Raw genomic sequence first — 24,298 nt, 5'->3', positions numbered from 1 at the left:
GTGTGTGTGTGTGTGTGTGTGTGTGTGTGTGTGTGTGTGTGTGTTTGTGTGTGTGTGTGTGTGTGTGTTTACATCTGAGATAAATTTGCTCTTCACTGTAGTGAAAAGTCCCCTGTTCTGAAAAATTTCTTGCTCCAAACATGATTGTTTTGATTCATCCATTTATTTATCATTCTACATTTCAATGTGAATGTTCCATACCCTTGAGATTTGAAAGATAATAGCACTTAAAAAGATAAAGTATACAGTATTATATTGTTTTTCAGCAGACTTGGACAGATGCAGTCTTAGCCATTTACTTTCTGCTGTATTTGAGACTAGTCAAAGTCCTACTTGCAACTTTTAGCTTCGACCACTCGGGGGAATATCACTGTTTTGTTTGTTTTTATAAATCTCCAAAGAATTATAAAATAAAAATAAAATAGAACATCAGGTCCTTAAAAAGTGCTTAGGTTAACATATCAAAAACAGCAAGAACAACTTTTTGTGCAATACAAGTACTCAACACTGAACTTGCTTCCAGATAATAAACAATAAATAAAACAGACCCTTAATCACAGTGCTTTAAGTTAGCACTTCAGAAATAACACTGTTCATCATGACAAACTAAAAGTGCTGAAATAAACATCAATCATTTCAAGTAGTCTCCAGACTCAACTATGCCTTGTACATGGGGTGTTCTCGAGTTTAGTTTGCCGAAGAGCTTTGCTATGTATGGCTTGGTCGCTATATTGCGAACGCTTTCTTTGCTAACGTTAGCTGTGGCTGCAATCACGACTGGGTGCTTTGCATTGATGTGGGAGGCTAAACTTGAGCTGCTTTGGTGATAAGTAAACTCCTTACAAATTAGACACAACACTCCACCTTTATCAATTGTGTCGTCAAGGCGTTTTTGGAATGTAAATTTTCCATTCACTGTGCCGAAAACTCTCACAATGCTGCTCCATTTTCACCTCTCCACTCCTCACCCCTGCCTGTCCAACTCCAATGGGAGCCTATCAGCTTCAGCTAAACAAGCTCCAACATAATGGCAGCCAATCAATGTCCGCTTCAGGCTGTGACTGACAGTTGTTTCCCCACCCTCAACAACTTGAACACAGGAAGCCAACACATAAAAAGGGCTATTAGAAAAAGGCAACCCACCTACCGAAACAATAAAGGCAGAGATAAAAAGTTAGATGAATGTGATTAAAAAAAATAACGCGCTAAATGTGATATAATTAATTGATCGCAATTAACGCGATAATTTGACTCCTCTAGTTATAGCATTTAATTTGGGTTCTTGAATGAGATTTACAGTCTAAGTCCTACCTGCGTCTCTTGGGACAGTCCTTCATGTAATGTCCAATCTTTCCACAGATCCTGCAGCACCTGTCATTTGGTGCCAATTCACCATCTGTTAGAACCTTCGCATCAAAGAAGTAGTCCTGCAGCAGGAATAATGAAACAATTCAAATGGTTCATTTTAGGGATGCACAGTCACTGTCGGACAAATACTGTAACTATCGGACCGATATAGGGGGGAAAAAAATGAGATCACATGCATCAGTCCGATAGCAACAAAACTGGATTATCAACAACAGATGCATCAAATACACCAACAGTGGTCTGGTTACTGTCACTTTAAGAACATCTAAGGCAGGGGTGGCCAACCAGTCAGAAACTAAGAGCCAAATTTTTTACTGTGTTACTGTGAAGAGCCACATCGCGCACACACACATGCACACGCACACAAACATACACACAGACACACACACACACACACGGGCTGCAGTAGTTACTTACAACTTGGGTCAGCTTGCTACATATTTGACCGAAGATCGACTTTTGAAGTGACAAACCTCCCGTCATCGACCCGATTGCGCACATGCAAGCATACACACAGACACACACAGACACACACACACACACACACACGCACACACACAGACACACACACGGAGGCACGCGCAGACACCGAGATGAGCGAGAGCCGGAACTTCACTGAACACATACGGAATCGAAACACACACACATCCCCCCCATCCCCCATTTCCTCCTCCCTACGCCCATGCTCGACTTGGGATCAGTCCGCTGGCTCCGGGCCGATCGCAATTGATGTATTGGGCACCCCTACCTTTAAAGCTGACTAGCTTAGCGCTTAGCATTGAGCACCGTTGTTTGCGCATGAGCAGTGATTCAGTTGTCATCGGATTGGTTGCCCTGTTTGTCAATCATGAGCGCTAAGCACCATTGTTTGTACATGAGCGGTGATTCAGTTGTCAGCTCATTGGTTACCCTGTTTGTCAATCATTAGCGCTAAGCACCGTTGTTTGCGCATGAGTGGTGATACAATTGTCATCTGATTGGTTGCCCTGTATGTCAATCCGGTGATTCAGTTGTCATTTGATTGGTTGCCCTGTATGTCAATCAAGTAACGGGATTGATGATAGGCTGACGTAGTTAGTTCTGTGTATTTAAAGCAGTTGTTTGAATCGCAGCGCCACCGCGGAGGTGTTTTCGACGCTTGTCATGTGAAAGCCCGGGAGCCACATTGAACCAGCCAAAGAGCCGCATGCGGCTCGCGAGCCGCGGGTTGGCCACCCATGATCTAAGGCAAAGCCTCTGCTGCATGATGCAGCATGAAAATATGACGTGCCATTCACCATCATTGAGGGTTTTTTGTTTTTGTTTTTTTTACTTTGATTTAATGTCAAGCTGACGCTACTTTGCAGACACACGTTTACCAGAACTCCAAAATGTCAGACAATGTTGCAACACATGCTCATTCTCTGACAGACACCTCGTGAGACATTAGTTTTACTGTGGACATGGACATCTGACATTAGGCCAATGACTATGCTCAGCTCAAATATATCAGTTATACCAGTGGTTCTTAACCTGGGTTTGATCGAAGCCCAGGCGCATCAGTCTCAGGCGTCTAACGGAGCCTCTGCCACATGTCATTAGTTATAACATGCCCGCTTGGCCATCGCTGGCTCTAAATGATTACATTACATTCTTGTCCATTCAGTGCTGCGGGAAATTTAGTTTGCTCAGTCGTCAACGTGTGACCGTCGTGATAGTACCTTGTGTGATTTTTTTTTTTTTTAATGTTTTAACACATGCTATGTCGAACAAAAAAGCAAGTGGTCGGACGAATATGAACAACATGGATTCATTCACATGCATCATAGAATGTGATGGGAGTCTGCATCATTTGTCATGCCGAGTTGAGCAACTCTCATCTTGCACCAGCAAAACTGAAGGAACACTTCTTGAATCATATTTTTATTTTTCACTAAGGGTTCGGTGGATGCGCATCTGAACTGGTTGGGTTCGGTATCTCTAAAAAAGTTAAGAACCACTGAGTTATACTATTAGTTACCATTATTGGTATCGTGCATCATAAGGTTACTTGTACACTGCGTTACTTTAAGCAGTAAAATCTGTGGTATCATGCACTTGAGACCGTAGAGTTTGCCGTACCGCTTCAGTACCAGGGGCCGGGTAGAAGGGAGTTCCAAACAGCTTTCGCCCATTTATGAAAGCCTTCATGATAAAGTTTGTCACTGTAGGAGAAAACAGATGTTTCAAAAGAAGGTAATAAATATGCTTTTTGGTTCTGGAACTATATTCTAAAATGTAACCGAATGCGGGAGCAGTTTATCACCTTAAAGAATTTGGTAGGTTTATCAGAAGCAAGTTAGTAACTCAACTGAGCTAGTCATAAAATGACTAAAAGTACTGGTTTAACGAGCCAATCTTTAAATAAAGTTTTATTAAGGGATAAAAATACGTACTTTTGCGAGAAACTCCAGCACCAAGATTATGACTCAAATCAAAAGGATCTGAGAGTAAAAAAGGCAAGTAGGTGAAAAAAGGTTGCAAAACTATTTTAAACATGTTATATTAGCTAAACAGCCATTTTCAAAAGCGCACCTTCAATTGCAATGCATTTGCTTGTCCACTGCTTTTCAAAGGTAGTGAGACGTTTCTTTTGGCGGATGCTGATGACGTGCTCTTTGAAGTCAAACTCTTCGGTGTAGAAGCGCAGGAGGCCCAACCATAGCTCACCCACAGATTCTGTGTTAAGCTCCACCTGAGTATTACGCTGCCGCAGGCGCTGCATGGATAGAAGTGACAAATGCCACATAAAATTTAAGGCAGAGGCGATTGCTCTAAGGCTGCAAGGGAAGCTGAGCTTCCCCTAAAATGTCAAAAAAATAAGTGATCAAATATGTGTACATACAATTGTGTGTACATGTCATTGACTAAATATGCGCTACAACGCGCTCAACTCTTGTACAGAATCAGCTTCTTATTACTGGTTACGACGCGACATTCTTCTCATTCATTCTCGCAGCTTCACTGTGCTTTAAACTGTGTGGATGCTGAGCGTCTGCAGTGCGGACGCTGGGCGTCTAGAGAGTTCACGCTAGGTTGTCCCAATGCATTGAAACGAGACGATTCAATGGATAAATGCTGGTTTTGTCCCGCCCACCGGACGCTCAGCGTCTCTGGGAGTCTATGGACAGTGGGCGTTTATGGGCTGGCCCGGACGCTGAGCTTTTCTGCATGATGATTGGATGATCTGTCTGAGGCTGAATGTCTTTTGATTAACAGCGAAATGAGCCAATCACTGATCTTTTGGTGTTGGCATCCGTGGGAGCATTTTTCAATTCTCATTCTGTTCTGAGTTGAACGGGAGACTTCTTCGAATCATCTTAGCGACACTCTGTTGAAAACGACTAGCGACAAATTAATCTTTTATTTCTGGTGGGTTTTATTGTAGTTGCTTGTGTTTGCAGACTGACTTATATCACCACAGGGTCACAGATCATTTTCTTGAAAAGGAACGGAGAGTAGAATTCACGCATAAATGAATAAATAAACTGACACATTTTATGATGTAGGCCGAAATTGAGCTTCCCCTCCTTGACCGACCAGCATCCGCCACTGATTTAAGGGAACATTTTTTGGGATGTTTTTGCACCCCAAGTTCAAAAGCTAAGTAAAGTCTCACCAAATCTTCAAGGTCATCGAAGAAGAAGGCATTCCAACCATCTACTATTCTCTGTGGAACACTTGTTCCGTCAAAGATCTATAGAGATGTAGACAATGGGTTTGACAATTTTTAACCAGAATGCTAAGTCTTCATCTTCGCCTTAAGTTCCCTGTACATTTAATTGGTATCGGTAATTAGTACCTCCTGCAGGACTGGGATGACTGGAGGCTGCCTCTGTTGTAGAAAGTAAAGCACCATCAGGATGTATGCATAGGATGAGAGACTCCCTCTGGATGCATCTCCAATGTCACAGCGCTGTGAGTACAAAGTTACACATGAGTGAAGGGTCTGACATGCATTCGACATGTTATTCAAATACCTGGCAGCAGGTGATTCGCCCAGCCCTACTAAGCACAGTATGTTTAAAAAGATGTTTCTTTATACAGTGGTACCTACTTACGAACGTCTCTTCATATGAAATTTTCAAGTTACGAAACCCCTCAACAGGAAAATATTGCCTCTTGTTCCGAAAGAAATTTCAAGACACGAAATTTAAAAATACAGTATGGGCTGCTCGTCACAGCTCTGAGTTTCCTGAACGCAACATACTTGTAGCTGCTCTGGCATTGCCTTTTATTTAGTATCATCCTGGCATGCCATTGGCTAAGAGGAACCTCTACCGTATGTGTCTGTGTGAAGATAGCTAAATAGGTATGTGACAATGCAGCGTCCTTGTCATTTGCCCCTTGGGCCATGAGGCGTTTCAATAGTTTTACGTAAATGTAAATCACCCAGAAAAAGTGTTCAACAGTCGGGCGATCGCTCACTATGCTGATGTTTGCCTTGAACATTTTCGAAGGATTGTTAAAAGCCGACAACAGCAAATGTCCTTGGATCAGTTCTTTACAATACACGAGGCAAAAAACACTTCTGAGAGAGAACATGAATACGGTAATTCCTAATTTCTGTTTTTTGAACCTTTACTCCACACAAAGGTTTCAGGTCATCAAACCAATTTTGATATCACGCAAAGACAACCGAAGAAAGTACAAAATGTAGTTCCTAAATGCCAATTTAATTTAAACCTACCTGGCCCTATGTGTAAAACTAATTGCCTCCTGAACCTAATAATGGGCTGTGCCACCCTTGGCAGCAATAACTGAAATCAAGCGTTTGCGACAATTGGTAATGAGTCTTTCACATCACTGTTTAGGAATTTTGGCCAATTTTTATGCAGAATTTCTTTAACACTGCCATATTGGAAGTTTTTTTTTGGCATTAGCTGCCCATTAAGGTCACACCACAGCACACAGCACCTCAACTGGATTCAAATCGAGACTTGGACTTGGCCACTCCAAAACCTTAATCTATTTATTTATTTTAAGCCATTCAGAGGTGAATTTGCTGGTGTGTTTCAGATTGTTGTCCTGCTGCATAATCTAAGAGCACTTGAGTTTGAGAGCGCAAACTGATGGTCAGACGTTCTCCTCCAGGATTTTCTGGTAGACAACCGAATTCATTGTCCCATCAATCACAGCAAGTTGTCATGGTCCTGATCGAGAAGAGCAGCCCCAGACCAAATTGCCACCACCATGCTTTACTGTTGACATTAACTTGGGTGAACATAATAATACTAATAATAATAAAACTAATAAATATTCAGTAATGAATTAGGCAGCTTTTATTTACTTCGACAACCATAAAGAGTTAGTAAATATTGTTGAGCAATGACAGGCTTAGTATTCGATTTCATTTGCTTGTAGTTGCAGAGCTACATAGACAGTGATCATTGAAATCAGAATCTACATTTATCGGGGCGACTCCTGCACTGAATGTTCAACCCCCCTTCTGTATTTTGTTGGTGGTGCCTTGAGAGGTGCTAAATAAATTCAACATAGTATTATAATAAATCATAATACCATTATATGTACTTATGTGTTGTGAGCTGATCTGTGTTTCTTTTCCACATGGGGAAGTTAACATACAATGCTTTTATGACATCTGAGTTTAGCATTGGTATTGTGCCCCCGTCTATCACCAGTCTCTTGGAGAATATCCCAATCCTTGTAATGCACTCTCCTGCCAGAGGAAGACATAACCGTGCAGGGACTACACTGGCACCAAGCCAAGTCTTCCTGCCCTTGTCTTCTGTTTCTACCGAACTAAGTCTTTCTTCGGGACTGCTGCACATTTGCAGCATTGGTAAACACCAGTTTGACACCAGTTTGAACAAGTAAGGGCGAATAGCACCTGCAAAAAGCCATTGCTACCTTGCCTGTAATCTGTCAGCCGAACGACAGCTAACTTGGTTTGGTCACGTGACGTTATGCACGTACGAGAAACGTCGTCAAATATCGATCAACAACAAGGACAGCAGTGTCCAGCATGGCACCCCTCTGAGGTAGATGATTTATTATCTTGAACTCTTATTCCGGAAATGCAATGTTGATCAGACTACTATGTTTTTACTGTTGGTTATACATACAAGTATATTTTTGCAAACAATTAATTAGGGTTGACTTTCCCTTTAATGTGCGCTGTTTTGTTTTTATGACATACCTTTGCAAAGACCTTCATCATATATCCCAGGAGCTGCACTCGCTGATCCAGGGCTGCATACATAGCCAGCATTCTGGTGTTATGTTGAGCCTACCACACATTAGTGTCTCATATTTTACAACAGTTTCTCCAAAAAATAATGGTGTAAACCCTCGAGATTAGGCTTCTGTCACTCACCAGAGTGTTGTAGAGACTGATGTCTCCCTCCAAACCACTTTGCCTGTGTTCAAACTTCACGATAGGAACTTTTGCTGTTGTAATAGGCAAGATGTTCCTCAGTCCTTGTGTTGGAACATTATTAGAGAACACATGAAGTCAGATTACAGGTTACAAGAACTATGTTGGTGACGGATGCAAATTTAATAATTATAACATTTCATAATGTCAGCTTTCTGGGATGTTCACAAAATCAAACTTCCAAATATAAGTGCATGCTGGCAACAAATTCTGTGTCGTAAAAAAGAAGGATTTGTCCTCATGTCAAATTTTTTTTTTTTTTAAACAGTTTCACCTCTCATGTTTAATTAACCTTTTCATTGACAGTCGTGGGCAGCTATTCAAAAGTTTCTGTCTCCTATATGAATGAATTTTTTAAAATGTGTTCATAGTCCTGAAGTAGGGTTTTAAGATCATCAAACAAATGTATCGAAAAAAAACAAAACAAAAACCCCAACCCTGTGTGGAAAAAAATCACTGCCCCCAAAACCTGTCAGATTTTTTTAACAGCGTTATAAGTTGCACGGGTTTGAATTTTACAAACTAAACTGTTGTGGTGGGCAGGGATGACCACATATATTGACAAGTATAACTGGAATTTAGCTAATGAAGTGCCTTGAAGCACGTAACTCAACCTCTGAATTGATCATATAATATTTATTCACCTGCATGCTTCTTTAAGACTTTAGCAAGGCCTTCGATGATCTCCTTACAGTTCAGCTTCTGCACAGATCATACAATTCAGCCCCAATGTTAAAACGAATCATTTCTAATCCCACCGATGAAGTGTCGTTTGGTAAATGTATGTATGCTTACCTCTGCAGTTTCGTGACCCTCTAAAGTCATGCAAATGTCAAGGTCACTGTCATGAAAACCGAAGCCATTCTTGGAGGATCCAAATAAACACAGTTGGGCTTTATCTGCAGGGTCACATGCATGAAAACAATTTGTGCTGCATAGTGTGTATTCTTTGTCATTTTGTAGAAATCCTCAAACAAGTGTTAATTATGTCCAATACATGAACTACATAAAATATTCTGCCTTTACAAAGATGCTCAGTTTTGAGTGAACTAGCCAAAGAGTTACTTATTTACACGATATTCATTCTTATGATTGTAGGTTGCAATTAGTCAAGTCCATACATATTGGGACATCATCAAGTCTCATCTTTTTGGGTCTAATCACCAGCACAATGAATTTAAAATGAAACAACACCAACAACAACAAAAAGAAACAAACAAGATGTGCTTCAACCGCAGACTTTCATCTTTGATTTGAGGGTATCCATCGATCCATTTTCCAATTTGCTTATCCTCACGAGGGTCGAGGGCGTGCTGAAGCGTATCCCAGCTTTCTTCCGGCAGTAGGCGGGGTACACCCTGAACTGGTTGCCAGCAAATCGCAGGGCACATACAAGCCCCGTTCACACGACAAGATTTACTCCGACGCTGCACCGAAGTATTTTGATGCGATATATTTTACACCGCAACAAATTTCGTGGAGCGTTCACACGTACAAGCCGCTGAGCGACGCTGCACCGACGTAGTGCCGAAGTAACTCCACTTGCGGTCACACGGGGCAGTATTTTGTTTCGCTTCGTCTGTGTCGCTGGCCCCCTCGTCACTGTCGGATTCCGTGCGTCTGGTAGCGAGCGTAGCGAGGCCACTCCCCTGCAGCGAGCATTTGCTCTGGAGCAAATTTACGCCAGTTGCGTTCACACGCGCACATTTGCTTCGGTGCTGCTTCGCAAACGAGCATTTGCTTCGGAGGAAATTTTTAAACCACCTCCCTGAGGTGGATCAAATTTAATGCGCACTAGGCTGTTGAGCGGCGCTACGTCGAAGTAAATTTGCACGCGTGAACGCTCCACTGGCGTAGAGTCGGTGCAGCGTCGGAGTAAATCTTGTCGTGTGAACGGGGCTATTGACGAACAACCATCCACGCTCACACTCATACCGTGGGACAATTTACAGTGTTCCATGAACCTGCCATGCATATTTATGGAGTGTGGGAGGAAACTGGAGTACCCGGAGAAAATCCACACAGGCACGAGGAGAACATGCAAACTCCACACACTAAGGTCAGACTCGGGAACGAACCCCGCACCTCTGCTCCACTGTGCCACCCGATTTGATGTCTATCCAAATCAGGTGACCTGTGTAGGAATTAAAACAGTTAAATTCCTCCCTCTATTTAAGAGACCAAAACTAACGGGATATCAAACTAGCTGCTAATAAAATGGGTTCCCTTGTATTTATTGATTATGTGATTGCTGCCAAAAGCAGTAAATTGAATTGTGAATTCTTTTGGGCAATATTATCTGATCTTGGCTGAATATGATCACTGAATCGTGTTTCACAATGCAGATGGATAATGACTCAAAGCATGTTGCGAAAATCTTCTGAAAGGCATAGAAGGAGAATGTTAAGGACTGGCCAAGCATGAGCATGCATTTCACTTGCTGAAGATTTAACTCAAGAGAAAATACCCTAAGAACAAGCATATAGCAGTAGAGGCCTGGCAGAGCATCACCAGGGATGAAATCCCACATCTGGTGATGTCTATGAGTTCAAGCTGTAACTCACTACAAAGGATTTGCAACTACGTATTAAAAAGTTGAAAGTTTCATTTTTGTTAAGTTGTCTCATTCCTTTTAGTAAATTAAAAAGTGTTGGGCATATACTGCGTAGGTAAAGGGCGCAAGCTTACATTGCGCAAGAATATGTTAGCAATACCTCATTCTTCTGAGCCTTCAAAAGAGCCTTATAGCGGAGTCGATATTACTCTCGGACTACCAGCCAGTGACGGTGTGGGTTTGAAGCACGGGCGGTGTGCCTTGGACAGTGCAGCATCGCCAGAGTTACATTTACAAACTGCTGTAATTCTAACACCATTCACCTGGTTTGGATATAAGCAATCTCAAATTAAAGATGAAAGTCTGCAGTTTTAGAACAACTTGTTCATTTCATTTTCAATCCATTTAACTCCTCTACCACGAAACCTACATGGGCAAAAATACCCCCTAGTGTGAAAATTTTTTCATTCATGAAAGCCATTCCCACTTTTCTGCTCCCCCTTCAACGAAAACCCCCTGTGTTCCATTTTATGAAATCTTTTTCTCTGCTCTTGCCTTGCGACGAGATTCACTACAACGAAAACAAGCCTTCCGCAAAGGTCTAATCTCAGCCTCAGCCAACAGCGACTCCGACTGCTTCGCTCCGAAACTACAACAGCAACCACCACACTGGTTTACACATACGCAGTAGTCCAAGAAGTATATTGTTGCATTGCTAAAGTGGCTACAAAACGGACCTTTGGATGCCAAGCAGCTAAGTCAAGAAGAGCTCTGACGCTGGAAGAGAGGGTGAAAGTGATCAAAATGTAAGACGGAGGAAGCAAAATAAAAGACATTGATGTAAGTGAAAGTGAATGCTGATGCCGTAAATTTTGCAATCTCTTTCCCTTTTATTCTCTTTGTGCACAACTGTACATTGGCTATACAGTACAGTACTGTACAGTATGAAGTGTCGTTGGGATAAGGATCATTTGATTTTAAAAAATCATTGATTTAAATTCCAATTTAAATCTGCTAAAAATTAACACATCAGTACTTTTATTTTCTATCAATTCTTTTTTCACAAATGGATAGAAAATTTGAATGTTGCTTTACAACATAACCAAAAAATGGAACTGATTTTTGGGTGTTTTTTTTCTTAGTTTTGTATCATTAAATTTATCAATTACATATTCATAAGGTGTTACAGTACTGTATACAGTAGACATATTATTCATTACAGTACTGTTGTGCTTTAGGTGCATTTTATAGAAGTTTGAAATCAAATTATAGACATTGAAACTTCCTTTTTTTATAAGAGTATAAATAACTTTTTCAAACCAACAAAGTGGAGTGATTACCGTATTTTCCGCACTATAGAGGGCTCCGTCCTTTGAGCAATTACCCACAATGCACTATCGGCGGCCATATTGGAGGGCTGTTATAAACAAGCCATACACGTGTATGGCTTGTTTATAACAGCCCTACACGTGTGGTCATGAACGCCTCTCGAGTCTAACGGAAGACGGACAAAGACGTACCTGTAGCTTCATCTAGTGGATGCATTGTAGATTGCACCTTATAGTCCAGTGCGTGCAATATATGAAAAAAAATACCAAATAGGCCATTAATTGAAGGTGCGCCTCATAATCCAGTGCGCCTTTTAGTGCGGAAAATACGGTCATATAAAAAATTGTATCTTAATGTTAAACAATATCAAATAAGTGTATGCTTATATTTACGCAACAGGTTTGGAATAAAAATAAAGAGTACACACGTGTGTGTGTGTGTGTATGTGTGTGTGTGTGTGTGCATGCGTGCGCGTGTGTTTACATCTGAGATAAAATTTGCTACAGTGAAAAACCCCCTGTTGTGAAAAATTTCTTGCTGCAAACATGATTTCGTTGTTGAGGAGTTTCACTGTAGCAAGAAATATGAGAACTGTATCCATGTCCCCAATACATATGGACCTGACTGTGAAAATGGACTGCTTCACCCTGAAATATTTTGACTCAGTCTTGTAACTAGTACAATGAAAAGGAAAGCAAGATTTTAAACAGAGCACTCATGACCATCCCAGCCTGGAGAGCATGATCAAATTTCATGTACTAAGCATGTTACCATTGTTCGTACCATTGTACTCCTTCCTTATGAACCTTTCCAGACTGGCAAGGATCTGCTCTCTCTTCTGCTGCTCAGCATGTGTGGGTGCCAGTTCATCTACAACAGAGGGAAAACATCCATCACCCTTGTATGATAGTATGAAGAGGCTTCACAATGGGCAGGTGTCATTGTACTACGATTTATTTACAGTACGATAATATTGCTGACTGTATTGTAAACACGAGCAACATATTGAATCTGGTGCAAAAAAACGGTAATTCGAGTCAATCCATTTTATTTACCACCGATCCTATGCAGGGTATTGGGGGTGAATAGGGCAGAATTTTTGGCATAGTTCAAGTATCACTGTGACTAGGTCATAAGGTGGGTAAATGGTTATTATGACAGGGCAGGCCGATATCGTCGCTGTCAGGCAGCTTCCTATGTCCAAATTAGGTAAATTTTTTCACAGATAAATACTACTGGTCAGTCTCTATATGTCTTTTATTTTTACACATTTTAAACAATCTCAAGTGTTTAAAAAGGAGATGCTCTCTTAGGATACAAAGTTAATTTGAAAATGTGTTTTTTTTTCCTGAACATTTTTGGGAGACGCCACCAAACTACAGTGATATGCACTCAACTCCAAAGGCATTGGAGCAGAGAGGCCAACTTTTGCTGTAAACTGAAAACATTTCACAAATCATTACTCTTAAGAGAAAAGATCAATGTTTCAGCTTTTATTTTCAAGTACTAACGTCTGGATCTGATTCACAACTCCAAGGATAGCTTTTTTGGAACAAAATTTTATTAACAAGCTTGTATTAACTGGGTCAAGGACAGGGAATCACTAAACTTTTTCATTCTTCTTTTGTGGTGCCTTCCCAGACTTTCAGCACAGTTCCTGTTGCCTACCTTTCGGTGTAACTGAGTAAATTAGTCTTCAGGACATTTTACATGGTTGTACTGCCTATGGGCAATAGTTGTGCAATAGCTATCTCCTCATCTCAGCTTCACAATTGTCTTACACTCACAGACAGTCTGAATAATCAATATATAAACCCATTTCCAATTAAGGTGGGACATTGTGTTCAACAAAAACAGAATACACTACAATGATTTGCAAATCATGTTCAACCTACACTTAATTGAATACACGACAAAAACAAGATATTTAATGTTCAAACTGATCAACTTTATTTTTAGCAAATAATCATTAACTTTGAATTTCCAAAAACTATTTGAAATGTGGACTCGTCAGACCACAGAACCCTTTTCCACTTTGCATCAGTCAATCTTAGAAGAATCCCAGCGAGCTGCATTGCTGTGTGTTGTTTATAAATGGCTTTTGCTTTGCATGCATAGAAGAGTCTCAAGGTAAACTTACAGATGTAGCACTGTACTGTACTGTCTAACATTGGTTTTCTGAAGTGTTCCTGAACCCATGTGGTGATATCCTTTACACATTGAGGGATTGAAGGTCACGGGCATTCAATATTGGTTTTCTACATGCACTGATTTCTCGAGATTCTTCGAATCTTCTGATGATGTTACGGACCGCATATGATGAAATCCCAAAATTCCTTGCAGTTGTATGTTAAGGAATATTGTCGGTAATCCCCAATTCTTTCACACACTTGTTCACAAAGAGATGAACCTCAGCTTTTTAAAACGCACAGTTTATGAATGGTTGGCTTGGGGCAGTAGGCTGGGTACACACTGAACTGGTTGCCAACCCATCGCAGTGTTAAAAACAATAGTTTATGAGGTTGATCAGTTTTAACATTAAATATCTTGTCTTTGTAGTGCATTTAATTCAATATAGGCTGAACATTGTTTTGTGCTTTTATTTATGTTGAACACAATGACCAACTTCATTGGAACTGGGTTTGTAGTAAGACACAGATGGGTAATTAAAACACACCCGTAAGCTGCATGTTTGTATATTATGATGGAATAAAAGTGTATCAGGTACAGATGTAGTAGAAATGAATGCCTGGAAATAAAAGCTGAAGTGGTGATCTTTTGTCTCGCATTCATCTTTTCATTCATTAATAGTTAAAAAGGGAGGAAAATTTGGACTATTTACTTGTGTTTTCTCTTCACAAGGAAGCAGATCGGTTAGCATACAATAAGTTAAATGAAATCATAATGGGACAAAACTACAAAATTCAATGCAAACCCCCAAATACACACAGTGGCACAGTTTGCAAAGCCCATTCAGGATCTCTCGGAAATGGTTGTTCATTGGAGGTAGGAGCTTCAACTCGATCTTTTTAAAGTCATCAGGACACTCATCTTTCAGGTGACCATCTCGTTTGCAAATACTGCACACAACATTTGGAGGCTGAAGAAAATATAAGGGAAAATTTCAAGGGAAAAAAAAAACACACAGAAATGCATCAATTTTGCGATTAGTTACAAATAGTCATTGTGGAAAACATACAAAAAGTTGAATAAGGTCTGTGTAATTATTACCTTCCCGCCCGTGAAAATCATCTTATCAAAGATATAGTGAAGCTCTTCTGATGTTGCGACTCCCTCTTTTTCAGAAAAACAGTTTTCCTCCTCTTCACCCTTTATTTCTTCGTGCAGTAATCCATTGGTGGGAAGGGAAGAGTGTTCAGAGGCTTTGCTCTCTTCACTGAGGGCCATAGCCATGAGGCTGCCATCAAGCAGCCTCTCATCCTCCTCTGTGGACAGATCTGACCTAGCTTTATTGTCGCTCAAAATGTCATCATCCTTTGATTGTTGGAATGTCATTTGAATGTTCTCATCTGTCAACTTCGATAAATTAGTCTCAATCTTGTTAGCACACATTGATGCAGGCCCTTTCTTCTCTACTCGGGACAACTTGGACCCTTGCTTGCCAGCCATCTTGCTTTTCTGCTCCATCCTGCCTTTTTTCTGTGGGCAGGCAAAGTATTTATAAGCTGTGCGGAACCGCTCCTGTATGTACTCAAACACCATTTGGCTGTTCAAGCTTCGTGCAACGTTCCTCTTCAAGGCAAAAGGATCTTGGTGAAAGAGACAAGAGACTTGAGTCAGTTTTTGGTTTTTTTCCACACACTTATGATCAACAAGCTGATGTACGGACTTCAGCACTTACCTTCTATAGCAAGCCTGCGGCGAGGCCAGTTCTTCATTTCCCGAGATAGAAGCGCTTTTAAACGGATGCTGATAATGTATTCTTCCAATCCAAACTCTAGAGTGTAGAAACGCAGGAGTTCCAACCATAAGTGTCCCAGTGACACTTCTTCACACAATTCAAAAGTCAGCCGGGCCTTTAAAAGTGGTCAAATTAAAAAGGAAAATTACAGCTGGCAGAAATAACAAGAAGATCCAAAACTTCCATGAGTAAACAACACAACTATCAAATCAAATAAGACTCACCAAGCCATGTGAAATCTGAGCCTTATCAGGTTTACTGCGCTCTGGTTTTGATCTGCCTTCCCCCCTAGCATTGTTTTGATTCTCTACCTGCCCATCCGTGGTGCTAGAAGGTCTGTGCTCCCATTGCACATACATGTCTGACTGGATTCCTGTAAGATGATACTCATCCACATGTTTCACATCAAAGCCATCAATCTGAAAAAGCATAAAACCAAACAAAATAAAAATGAATGACGGTATACATTAAAGCTGACCAATATAGCCTGAAAATAACCTTTCAGATTTCAGATTATTCAAAACTAGTTTTCAATTTTTTCCTCTTCTGGGATTTATTTCTCCTTATACCAAACAAGATTTCAACATTTTTTTTCCCAAGCATTATTTGTTTTTAACAAATATACAGTTGGTATAAAGTCTACACGCCAATGTTCAAATGCCAGGATTTGGGGATACAAAAAAATAAGACCAAGAAAAAACAGACTTAAAAAGGGTAAAATCTTATGCATTCCAGGAATGAAAATGGGTCAGGTTTGAAAAATGTGTTAAGTATACGAGCCCTGTCAGGGAGTCCAGTCCTCCTCCAGGACAACATTTTTACTATTTCATATTTAACCATCAATTTGGTGCATTTTGAGAAAAAACAAACATGCACAATTAAAAGACTATCAATGTACGTGTAGGCAGCGATGGGCATTCTATCCCTTGGGATGGAACAGATGCCCATATTAGGGACTGAGGACTAGAAGTTTTGTTTTTAAAAAGCACAGACTAAGCAAGGACGGAGGTGGGTTTTCATCCGTCCCTTTAATCGTCTCTAACCTCGTTAAGTACCTACGGACACCCATTTCATGACTGACAGAAACACACCCAGACTGTTTTACGTGTGTAATCCACATATATGCTACTTCAGAATTAATGTGGCGCGCCGCTTGTCTTGTCCGTGTTCACTGTGTTTGTATGCGGGAGGGAGTGACTTCCCTTCAAACGAAGCAGACAAGAGGAGGAGCACTCGTCATCCATGCAAAAAAGTTTACACATGACCAGTAGTCTGGTGACCGATGGTGGTAGTGTTGGAAGCTAAGTGCTATCTTAGCTGACACTTAAACAATCGTAAAAAATTCAATCCAAAAAAGCTGGCTATGTTGTATGACTCTCGGTGCCCTCCGACCAAATGATTATGCCCCCCATTTGAGACATGGATTTCTAATAGTAAATTTTTCATTTTTATTATTTTATTTTATATTAATAGCTATTTTTTGTGTTGTGAAATCCTGGTGACTTGCTCATCAATGAGACATAAAAAATATAAAGAAACAGTGATGTCAATTTTGTTTGATTGATGGCCAGTCTAATCTGCAACAGGCAATCACGGCGTTATTTAAAATAAGGTTTAGTACGTAGGTGTATACGCAATGAATATGTCAATGTTAGCCTTGTGGTATCGTGTAATGTGGGAAGACATGCCATGTGTTTTGTATTTTATGGACCCGTTTCTCTCGTGAAGTGATCTAAGCCTTGTACTGAGCGCTTATATCAAGAAGAAAACACCCTAAAATCCTTCATACTTGGGCAATCATTCTATTTTCAGAAATTAGTGTGAGCATAAGTAAAGATGTCAACTTAAAGTTGGGTGATCATTGATCACAGTCAATGTTTCCTCTAAGACCCATCTTGCGTCTTCGTATAATTCCAACAGCATTAAAGATGACTTTTCTGGTGAATCTGTTGCTTGAGGTAATCCAGCTTCCAATTTAGTGCATATTTTTCCATCAGAAAATTTGCTCACAACTTGAGCTTCGCTGCGTGTTTTGCAGAGCAAACCTTTCTCGCTCGTATTAGAAAATATTTCACCCAGTTTCACCGCTTGTTCTTTTATTTGCACATACTGCGACAGCCATTCCAACTTAAAAGAACCACAGTTCATTTTTATTTTGGTTTGGGGAGTCAACGTATCACGTTCACTGCCCCCTCATTTCGCCATGATAAAGGGTTAGCATTAGCGTCACTTATCACTGACGCACTGTTGATTTGATTTGATTTGACATTTTATTTGGTCTCCCATCGGAGAAACTTGTCTCGGAGGACATGCCCTCCTTGCTGCTATATTATTGTTATGTAGCGTGTTTGAGGAGAACACATGTTGTCTGTGTTAAATAATTCAGTAGCAGGCCTGAGGATTTCGGAAATTTTTTCGGTTCCGTCGGATTACCCAATGGGAAACCACGGTAACTAATTTTGGGTTCCATAAACGTTCATCATGGGAACCCATTTTTCTATTTTGACTGATATTCAGAATCAAGAATTCTGAAACTCAAAAGTACAATGTTTCAAGGGTAAATGTTTGAAAACTATGCATTAACAATGAACATTACATCAGCAGCTGTGTACTCCAGGTTTATTCCAAAAAATATATGGATCAAAATATGATGTACTCATATGGAATCATGAATACAGCATACCACTAAATCAGAGTACTTTTTCCAATCTCACACTGTAAAGATTAATTTACTGGCAATCATTAATACAGGTAAGATTTGATGTGGCTTGACATCCTCTTCCCAAGACGATGCATGTGTAATCTACTATCAATTTGACGAAAGAATCTAACACACGTCATCATCAGTTCTACCAACATCATCATTAGTTTTATCAACAGTTAACATTAGCATTACTACACCTTGTGACAAATGTTTTATTCATAAAGTTACCATGCTACAACCAGTAAATTATAGAATAACCAATACGCTTTCATCATATTTTTCATAGCGATTAGCCTATAGATCTAATGACCCAACTTGCCTCGTAATCGTGCCTTACGTCGTATCTCGCTCTCGTGTTATGTAGATACATCACAGGTGAGTTTAGTGATATGCCCTTCGGACAATTCATTTAGCTGCTTCCTCTGTGATATCTCCGCAATAAACTTTAGCAACACTTGATCGCAACACTTGTTCGCAACGTTACACAACTTGGCAATCGTCTGCTAGTTTCATTAAATGTAAATGTAGTTAATTCATGTGGCCCCTTGATGTGCCATTTGGCGTAGAAAAAAAAAAGTAGTGTGTTTCCGGTAACCTGACCGACAGAATTTCTACACCGAAAAAAAACTTTACGGTCGGCATTTTTTTCAAACAACCTTTAAATTTAACACACGTCATCATTAGTTCTACCAACAGTGAACATTAGCATTACTACACCTTGTGACGAATGTTTTATTCATAAAGGTACCATGCCACAACCAGTAAATTATAGAATAACCAATACTGTTTCATAATATTTTTCATAGCGATTAGCCTACAAATCTAATGACCAACTTGACTCGTAATCGTGCCTCTCGTCGTATCTCGCTCTCGTGTTCTGTGCATACATCCCAGGTGAGTTTAGTGATAAGCCCTTTGGACGATTCATACGAAAAATCGGACTGGCATTCCCATTTCTTAAATGTCGTAATTAGTAGACCATTGTGAGTTTTTTTCGCCGCCATCTCAAACTTTCATCCGGGCGATTCCTCAGTTTGCGGACTAAAATAGTAACCCGCTTGCGCACATAACGTTATCTGTTGCGTCCCCCCAACACTCAAAACAAAACAAAACTTGTTTTCTTTTCTTCTTTCTTCTTTCTACCCACAATCTTGCTGCTGATGAGTGTAAATTTCCCCAGTGTGGGACAAATAAAGGACATCTCAATAAGATAAGATAAGAAAACCTTTATTCGTCTCGCAATGGAAAAATTCTTAATCTTAGAAGAAACACACTCACACACCACACCACAAACACACATGGAGGCACTGTGAAATCGCGTTGATCACACATTCAAGTCGTGTGCGGTGACTTTAATGGTTAAACAATTTTTCGGTACCGTTAAAATGACGCCACGGAAACGACACACTACCGGTAACTATTGTTACCGTGAAATCCTCAGGCTTGCCGTAGTTTTTTTTTGTTTGTTTGTTTGTTTGTTTGTTTTGACTGAGAAATTTCCTTGCGTCCCAAAAACGCACATTATTTGAAACTGTGCATCCCGCGGGAAAATTATGCGTCTAGGATGCGGGACGCAGAGGTAACGAGATGGCTGCTCGTGGGCTCAGGGAGGTTGTCTGTTTGCCCAGAGATATGAAAAATTAGAGGGAGCATTTATCACAGTTTTCGCAAATTAGGCGACATTTATATTTCCATGTTACAGATTTAGACCATCATGCTGCATAACTCTACGGCAGGGGTCGGGAACCTTTTTGACTAAGAGAGCCATAAAAGCAAAATATTTGGAAATGTATTTCAGTGAGAGCCATATATGTGTATGTATATACCGAGTTGCTGCTGGTTAGCTTGCACCCTGCTCAGTAGCTTGCACACTTCCTTTCCGCTGTCTCTCGCAGGGTATTTTGATGCGAAGGGAGGAACGTAGCATGGGGCGTGTCAAAGTGCCGCTCTGCATTCGATCGTTTCATCGATGGTATTTTGACATTGCAAATCAGACACACCGCAGAACCCGTTCTCTCCACAAAGGCGAATCCTTCGGTCCATTCGTCCTGAAGTCTACCAAACTCGTCATCTTTTTTTCTTTTCGCCATCGTATTCGCTAAGGATTAGCTTTGAGCTAATGGTCGAGCGGGTTGATTCAAAAGGGGGCGATACCTGTTTCCACAGCAACGGCAACGTTGGCCAGTATCATCCAATCAAAATGGCTCCTGGAGCCAACTGCAGCCCAAACAGGAAATAAGCAGTGAAAAATCGATCAATGGATGCATTAATAAACAAACGAGAATATTTTTTTTATCTGCGAGCCATATGCAATCATCAAAAGAGCCATATATGGCTCGCGAGCCAAAGGTTCCCGACCCCTGCTCTACGGCAAGTGAGAAGGGACTTATTACATTAGAATCGGCAACTAATAAGATAATAAGATAACCTTTATTTGTCCCACACTATGGAAATTTGCAGTCTACAGCAGCAAAATTGGGGGGTAGAAAAGCAAAGAAAAAAAAACAGCGTTGCATGCACAAAATAAATAAATGTTTCAGAGAAAGAACTGTACACAGTATAGAATGCAATATAAATATAAGTTGCATATGTGCATCTTATGCATACTTAAGGTGGCTGTGCTATTTACAATGGTTACAGGTTTTCACTCATGTTTTCTGATTGTATTGTAGTAATGTAAAGTAAAAGTAATGAGCCATTTGAACCGTTTAACACAAGATTCCATGGGAGCCATAAGTCATTGGAAATCTAAAATGAAGAGAAATACAGTGATCCCTCGCTATATCGCGCTTTATTTATCGCGGCTTCATTGCATCAAAATATTGTTTCCCAAAGTACTGTGTTCAGAAAAAAAAGCCGAATCACTTAGAGGTTTTGTACATGGCTGTACGCATGACTGGTTCAAGGCGCGACGTCGACCAATGATAACACGAGTGGATCTATCCCATGAGCTGATTGGCTACGCATCTCCGCAGACCTGCCCAGCATCTTCCCTTGTGTCTCGTCACGTGGTTGACTCTCTGATCAGTGTCTAGTCACACTGTTGACTCTCTGATCAGTGTCTCGTCAGCTGTTGACTCTCTGATCTTGTTACGCTGTCGTGTTTGCTATGTGCATGGCGAGGGGAGAGAAAGAGAGAGAGAGAGAGAGAGAGAGAGAGAGAGAGAGAAGGGGGGGGGTGATGGGGCTTCTCCGCAAAAAGCAGCACATCTCTCTTCCTCATCAATACTGATAAATTGTCTTATTATAAACACATCGCCTGGACGGGGATAGCTTGCCAGCAGCTAGCTGAAGGCTAACAGCGGCTACACTGTCAGAGCGTAAAGTGAGAGTAACGCAAGTCTCTTTGTCTCTCTCAGAAGGCACTGCTGATGAATGTTAATTACTGTATAAGGTTTTATAAGGTAAGGTATAAAATATGTGTATTGCTGTAGTCTTTGCCTCAAATTTGTAAAGTATAAATACTGTTTACATATTTTAACCCTTGTGTTGGCCCAGATCATATTTTACTTAACGATAATGACGATGATTGGCCGTAAAATGAATCAAACAGTTAATTCGAGATTTGTCTTAACATGTGAAAAAAATTTAAAACTAAGATCTTTTTACTTTTGTATGCTATTTTCCCTCTAGAAATGTGACAGAAAACATTGTTTTCTGAGGAATATAAAGATCATATTGTCGACCAAATCGGTTTTCGACCAAAAATTTCGAGTTCTTTATGCCTCAGATTACGACGGAAATTCGGTTCTCGACCAAACTGAGCGCACTTGAATGTGCCACTCGAATTCTCTCGACTTCCTTACACGAGGAAGAAGTGACGCCTCCGTTGTGAGCAGATGTGTTCAATAAAGATTTATTCGTGTTGTGAGCAGACGTGTTCAATAAAAAATAAAGATTTATTTTTAAAAAAGAAAGGTCGTCCATTGTGAGCAGACGTGTTCAAAGATGAAAAAAAAGTGTCCATTGTGAGCAAACATGTTCAAAGATTTTTTTAAAAAAGAGCATCCATTGTGCGTCAATTGTGCGCAGACGTGTTCAAAGATTAAAAAAAAAAAAAAAAAAAGAGCGTCCATTATGAGCGTGAGACATGTTTGTTGAGATCAAGGCAAATTGGACTGTTATTTCTGCATGGCACCAAAGAAAGCAAGTGGAAGTAGTAAAGCTTCTGAAAAAAAGAGGAAAATAGTGCGCAAAACTATTGAATTTAAGAAAGATTTGAAAGTGAAATATGAATCAGGTGTGCATGTGTCTGTGTTGGCAAAAGAGTTCGGCATGCCGAAATCATCAGCATCCTAAAAAAGAACGACCATCATAAAGTCAGTCGTGGCGAAAGGATCTCGTGTGTTTAGTGAACAAAGGCCACAAATATTAGAGATGGAGAAACGTTTGCTTATTTTCATAAATGAGAAACAGCTAGCAGGGGACAGACTAAGCTAAGATACGATTTGTGGCAAAACAAGACAATGTATGGAGATTTGATTATAAAAAAAAAAAAAAAAAAAAAAAGGATCTTAGCATTGCTCCTGAAGAGTTTGATTTTAAAACAAGCAGAGGATGGTTTGAAAAGTTGAGGAAAAGAAGTGATTCGTCATGGGAAGGCAGCCAGTTCAGACAAGGAAGCTGGCGAAAAGTTTAAAGTTGAGTTAGAAAATCTCATCAAGGTTGAGGAATGTCTTCCCCAGCAAACTTTTAATGTGGAGGAGACTGGACTTGTGTGGATAAAGTGGTTCAGAAAATGGATGAAGGGATATTATCTCATACCGTAGTGTAGGATTGCAGACAGAGCGTCCATAGTTACAGCCATTACTTTAGGGTTTATAAAATCAAGGTGATAAAGAATGCAATCTACAATTGTCACAATGAGAGAGAGAGAGAGAGAGAGAGAGAGAGAGAGAGAGAGAGAGAGAGATGTTCAATTTTTGTTACAATATCAATGTTTATGTTAAAATTGGTAAAAATAAAACATACAAAATGTTTTAATTTGTTGTTACCTGCTCTCTTATTACACGTGTATACAGTTTATGGTGTAAAATAGTTGAAAAAATGCTTTTAAAAAAGTTGTTTTCTAGACTTGGAACGGATGAAAATTTTTTACATTGATTCTAATGGGAAACATGGTTTCGGTTTTCGAACAGCCTTCTGGAACGGATTATGGTCGAAAACTGAGGTTTGACTGTATAAGCATTTAGTTTTTAAAAATCCCCTCCCCCCAGCCCAGACTTTCAGTTTGCTGGCTCCAAAATGACCTGGAATGTGGTGCTTGTTTCACGCCCAGAAGACAGTTGTTTCGACACTCAAGAAAATTATGCTACAAGTCTTGAGCAGTTAAGGCAGAGTATCGTGGACGAAGTGAAGAAGACACGGACAAACCTGCCCCTCATTAAAAAGTAATGTCCACCCCATCGGTTGGAGAGCTCAGGGATCTCTGGTTTGCTCTCAAAATAGATTCTGAGGTGATATGGACGACCTCTCTCTGATAAACTTATCAAAATTGTGATTCTTGCTCATTTGGTGCTTTTGTATTTCTCCTGCTATTATTTTAATCCAGTTGTATGCAGTGTTCCGGCGGATTACCAACGTACACCTGCCCAAGAGATTTTATGCTCATTTTGACAGCTGTAGTCCGCATCTGATGACCTTATTCAGATGAAAGGCATCAAGAACTGGAAAGATAGCCGATGCATTGGCTGCAATTTTCAAAACTCACGATGAACAGGGAAAGACATATAATTTTTACTGAGTTAGGTCTGGCAGCTGCTTTTCACACATTCTTGGGTGCGGAATCCAAAACTGAGTTTTTCTCCATGTCCAATTTTTAAGCAAGAGGATCCCTGTTTTTTTTTTTTTTTTTTTTTTAAATGAGATAAATACATTTACATGTACGACACCAAGATGGAATGTTTACACACTGAAAACTAAAAAAACAAAATTCAATGGTCAGAGATGAAAGTGGACTTTCCTGAAAATTCCGGCAAAAAAAAAAAAATGCATATATATATATAT

At 40.1% G+C, this 24,298-nt stretch overlaps 1 protein-coding gene across 3 annotated transcripts in view; it reads right to left on the bottom strand.

Annotated features, from left to right (window-relative positions):
- tut4 (terminal uridylyl transferase 4) overlaps positions 1 to 24,298 on the bottom strand; it is a 70,799-nt gene that overhangs the window by 10,017 nt on the left and 36,484 nt on the right. For all 3 annotated transcript variants that reach the window (XM_019868702.1, XM_019868701.1, XM_019868703.1), the window contains 15 exons: positions 15,813 to 16,007; positions 15,529 to 15,703; positions 14,898 to 15,436; positions 14,616 to 14,766; positions 12,450 to 12,536; positions 8,579 to 8,682; positions 8,428 to 8,485; positions 7,724 to 7,827; positions 7,547 to 7,636; positions 5,189 to 5,302; positions 5,006 to 5,083; positions 3,922 to 4,105; positions 3,783 to 3,830; positions 3,469 to 3,551; positions 1,312 to 1,427 (listed from right to left, as the gene is read on the bottom strand). In XM_019868702.1, the coding sequence (XP_019724261.1) occupies positions 1,312 to 1,427; positions 3,469 to 3,551; positions 3,783 to 3,830; positions 3,922 to 4,105; positions 5,006 to 5,083; positions 5,189 to 5,302; positions 7,547 to 7,636; positions 7,724 to 7,827; positions 8,428 to 8,485; positions 8,579 to 8,682; positions 12,450 to 12,536; positions 14,616 to 14,766; positions 14,898 to 15,436; positions 15,529 to 15,703; positions 15,813 to 16,007 (2,126 nt within the window). The remainder of the gene's footprint in view (positions 1 to 1,311; positions 1,428 to 3,468; positions 3,552 to 3,782; positions 3,831 to 3,921; positions 4,106 to 5,005; positions 5,084 to 5,188; positions 5,303 to 7,546; positions 7,637 to 7,723; positions 7,828 to 8,427; positions 8,486 to 8,578; positions 8,683 to 12,449; positions 12,537 to 14,615; positions 14,767 to 14,897; positions 15,437 to 15,528; positions 15,704 to 15,812; positions 16,008 to 24,298) is intronic.

The sequence above is a fragment of the Hippocampus comes genome, unplaced genomic scaffold, assembly GCF_001891065.2.
Source record: "Hippocampus comes isolate QL1 unplaced genomic scaffold, H_comes_QL1_v1.1 scaffold233, whole genome shotgun sequence".
NCBI lineage: Eukaryota > Metazoa > Chordata > Actinopteri > Syngnathiformes > Syngnathidae > Hippocampus > Hippocampus comes.
The sequence above is the reverse complement of the archived record's forward strand: the minus strand, read 5'-3'. Positions and strand labels throughout refer to the sequence as shown.